Raw genomic sequence first — 4,338 nt, forward strand, 5'->3', positions numbered from 1 at the left:
GGATTCAAAGTTTATACAGTACATTTTAGGTCGTGTATTATCATTTGGATGATATAAACATTAGATAGTATTGTGGGAAAAGTTAGCATATTGTAAATAGGCGCATCAAAATCTTCATCTGTAGAGTTCCTTCCAAAAGGATTGCTGCTAGTACTGTTTATCAGATGAGATTAGGTAGCTGTTCTTACTTTCTTTCATACCAGTTTTATTGTGCAAAGAAAACATTAAAGAAGTGATGAGGAAAACATGGGGAATTTACCAGTGGAAGCTGGCTATCCTTCATGAAATTCTGTATGTGAGGCAGGGTGACCGCATAAAGGCTCTGTTTTGCTGACAATGCAGTTCAGTTCAGAGGTTCTGATATTTTTAAGTGATGACAAGAAGCATGAAACTCCACATATCGCCCCCCCCCCACATCACTTTTCTTGATGTGTCCAGTGGCAATAAATGAACAAGTGTTACTCAGAGTTGCTTGAACTTGTCTGTTCATTATTGAGGATCTGAATAAATCATATGAATAAGAATATATTAAATTTATATGCAGACCTACTCTCAGCAACTCTAGGGCAATGTAAAACTGGATCCTTGAAAACTATTTGAAACTTTTCCTTCAGCCTTTTACCATTTGGTAGTAATACATCCTCAAAAAAAATCTTAGACTCAGGCATTGTGCTGAAGAGAAAATTAAAATAATTCTATATAAAGTCTTACCTATTATGAGGAAAAAAATATTAAATTTTTTCCCAAAGCACCTATTTTAATGTATCAGTTTCAAGCCAGACTAGAATAAGTAATCATCTTCTTTTTCCTATCTGCTGCTGAAAAGAGGTTCCAGGTAATACTTTCTCTTTCACCCACCTACTCCATATTTCTGTATCATCTTTCATTGCCCTACAAAACTATCTGCCACTGTAGTGTCATTGTTTATTTATACCTGCACTTGCCAACATTTATCATGCTATGTTATTTGCATACATAAGTAAATATTTCTAAGGTAACTGCTATTATATAAACAAACATAAAATAAAACTAAGGTGTGAAATTCAGTCAGTTGTCAAAGACAAGTTGACATAGGTTTTACTGGAAATGTTCCATATGGTACTAGTTAATTTAGTTCCCTATTTCACATTTATTTCCAAGAGGTGAGTGAAACCTCTGGCTGGGGATAAAAAAGGTAATAGCTAAATCAAAAAAATATGCAAGAAACTGCTTCTCTGTAGACTTGTTAAAGAATTATTTAATAGTATTTATGTCTCCGATAAAGAACATTTTGCAATTATTCTTTTTATAAATAGAAGACAGTGTATTCTTTCAATCTGATTCTTATGCTGGCTATGGTGGGGGGGGGGGAGACCTGCCAATTTTGCAGATCGTCTCTGCCTCATAGATGGATAGAATTGTATTATTGACATAGAGCTGTAACAAATTGCAAATAAAACACATTAAAAATAAAACAAAACAAAATAGGATAAGAATTTTAGTTAGTGATAGATTTATGCACCACTAGGCAGTCAAAGTATGCCTAATTTTACAGGCAGTATTAACAGACTTTAGCTACATTCAAGCAAACTAAATAATACTGATCTGATAACAACAGTTGTATATAAAAATGATCAGGCTTTCCTGTGTATTTTACCATATAAAACACATTATAAGGGAGATACTAGGATCCTTATAAAGGATACAGTATAGCACGGTATGAGATATAATTCTAATAGCTCCTATCTATAGGGTACAGTCTTAGCTCATAAGGAACTTTTTTACACTGGCCCTCCAATACTCCTATAAGGAGAATGTTGCATTAGTGCTCTTCGAAATTTTGGAACAAGTTAAATGATGTATATATCTTGCTGATTTGAAATGGGGGGCTTAACTGCTTAGAAAAACATTTTGCATTGAGCAGACTAGTACTTCTGGCTTCTAGATCTTCATTTATTTTATTTGTAAAATTTATTGGCCACCCATCTTACCCAGAATAACTCTGGGTGGCTTACAATCATAAAAGATTAAAAACTGTATAAAGGTAAAAGATATAAATAACACATTGCTTAAATGCACAGATTCACACTCATAACCTATCATTAAGAACAATCTTCTGGAAATGCTAAGATGTTAGAATTTTTTTGAAATTGTCCTGATCCATACTGATTCATGGCTGTTCTCAATAAGGAAAGAATGTGTGTGTGGGGGGGAATAGTATTTTCAAGCCAGTGTGGTATAATGCAAGTCTAGGCACCTGTTTCACTTTAGTCAGGCCTATCTCTTTCCTTAACTGGAAGATAAAGAGCTAACTAAAAATTACCTTTAGGGATTTAGATTAGACCCTTCCAAGAGGAGAAAGGATGTGTAAGAGCCCAGCAGGACACTGAACAGTAATTGCACCTAACCTAATATAGATTCAGTGCTGGGATATTCTGCACTTCTCTGGTAAAATGAAAGGATTAAATTGCAATTGCTGCTTTTTGAGCATTTTGATCGAACTATGGAAAACCATGCTCAGATATTTAAAGGATTTTACTTGTTCAATATTTTGGCCATCTAACATTTAGGCATGAAGTTTAGATCTCTTTGCAAAAATCAAAATCTTAGTTTTGATGTAGCTGATCTTGAGTGTTTCCTCAAAGCAGACATTGGCTAGGGCATTCAAAGCTCATTTAAATGCAGCTAAAGCTCCTTCTATAAGTTTACCACAAGGTTGCAGTGTGCCTGTTGGGCTAGTTTTTGAGGAATGAGATTCTGATTTATTTATTTTGGCCACAAATGGATTTATGTACAGATTAAATAGCAGGTTGGAATCTCATTCATGTGGTGGCTTTGCAAAGACTTTGATTTTCCAGTTTTTAAAGACATTGTACAGTAGATGTCTATCTATAAAGTGGTTTATAATCTTAGTCCATCACTCTGCTTTGAGAACTAGATAGAATGCAGATCTAAAATCAATACATGCAACATGTAATACTGAGTTTGTTCTAATTGTGTAATTTTCAGCCAAAAGTTGAAGTTTAAGGGCATAAAGTATAAGGGCATGATAGAATGACCAGTTGTAAACCTGCTTACTAGCTTGTTGATATGTGCTCTAGATTCATCCAGTTGACTAATTTGTTGTATATTTTAACTAAGTATCTTTAACAAATTCAGATTTTGACCTGCTATATTCTTACTTAGTTATCATGCTTTCTTCCTCTCCACTTATCCTTTTGATGTTATGTCATGTCATTGTAAAATATCGTATGGAGGGATCAGAGAAGTCTGTGAGATATTTGTTCCATCACTGTACATCTGGTGATAGCATTTAGGACTTCATTTTTTTCACTCATTGTCTACTCCTTTGTCATCTGATAGTGAGCAGCCAATCCTATTTCATTCTTGCCATTATTCTCAGAATAGTAAAGACAGAGGAACTTTGCTCTTCATCTCAGATGCACTACCTATTGTATTTGCCAATGTATATTACTTTGGATACTAATAGGAATATCTTGAGATATTTTTAAATTAGATGGTTCTTGATTTGTATGAGTGTGGTATGCTACAAAATACTACAATAATTATTGCTACCCTTAGAATACTATGCTAATTCAGCTCTATTCATTCAAATAAATACATTACCTAAATATGAGCAGGATAAAGACAAGTTTAGGAAATGGATAAATATAAGATCTGGAAAGTGAGAAGGCAAATTCTGCCAAGAACGTTGATTTTTTTATGACCAATATACACACTAATAAGCAAAGAAAAGAGATCTAGATTAACTTAGTTCCTTTATCTCAAGAATGAATTAATACTGTCCATGTGATGATAAAATATACTTAATTTATATTTCATTCATTTAAACAATTTTTAAACATATGGAAGGCAATTAACAAAATTAATAATGTATGCACAATTAAATAAACTTTTATATAAAACTGATTCCTAGTATATAAGCCAGGTAGGCTAACATTTTTCATTGTCCAGGTGACAGTTCAGAAGGTACTGTTCTATACTGAATAGGTGACAGACAATTTTTCTTATTCTCAGTTCTTTGTTTCAGACCACCAGTTAGTAGGGCACTGCCTCAGCCTGAAAAACTGCAGACAAATAATGTTGGGAAAAAGAAGAGACCTATAGAGGTAAGAAAAACTGCTAGTTTTTAAAACATAGTAGCAGGTATCCTGAAGGAGCGGAGATTTGCGTTTGACATACCAATCTCTGCCGAGGACTGGGAGAATTATTATCAGTGTTTGTTTGCTTCCACGGAATCGGTAGAGAAATTGTCTCTAAGCAATGATTTAGTAAACTCTAGAACTTCCCCCTCTTGGCCACCAGTCTCAGAAAAGGAGATACAATCCATCATCAAAA

General features: G+C 34.0%; 1 protein-coding gene across 2 annotated transcripts in view; it reads left to right on the forward strand.

Annotated features, from left to right (window-relative positions):
• EML5 (EMAP like 5) overlaps positions 1-4,338 on the forward strand; it is an 80,563-nt gene that overhangs the window by 57,751 nt on the left and 18,474 nt on the right. The window contains exons 29-30 of one of the 2 annotated variants that reach the window (XM_015824285.1): positions 827-835; positions 4,031-4,109. In XM_015824285.1, the coding sequence (XP_015679771.1) occupies positions 827-835; positions 4,031-4,109 (88 nt within the window). The remainder of the gene's footprint in view (positions 1-826; positions 836-4,030; positions 4,110-4,338) is intronic. The other variant, XM_015824286.1, reaches the window with a different exon arrangement.

Source organism: Protobothrops mucrosquamatus, unplaced genomic scaffold (assembly GCF_001527695.2).
Source record: "Protobothrops mucrosquamatus isolate PMUCROS unplaced genomic scaffold, P.Mucros_1.0 scaffold2181, whole genome shotgun sequence".
In the NCBI taxonomy this organism is placed as follows: Eukaryota; Metazoa; Chordata; class Lepidosauria; order Squamata; family Viperidae; genus Protobothrops; species Protobothrops mucrosquamatus.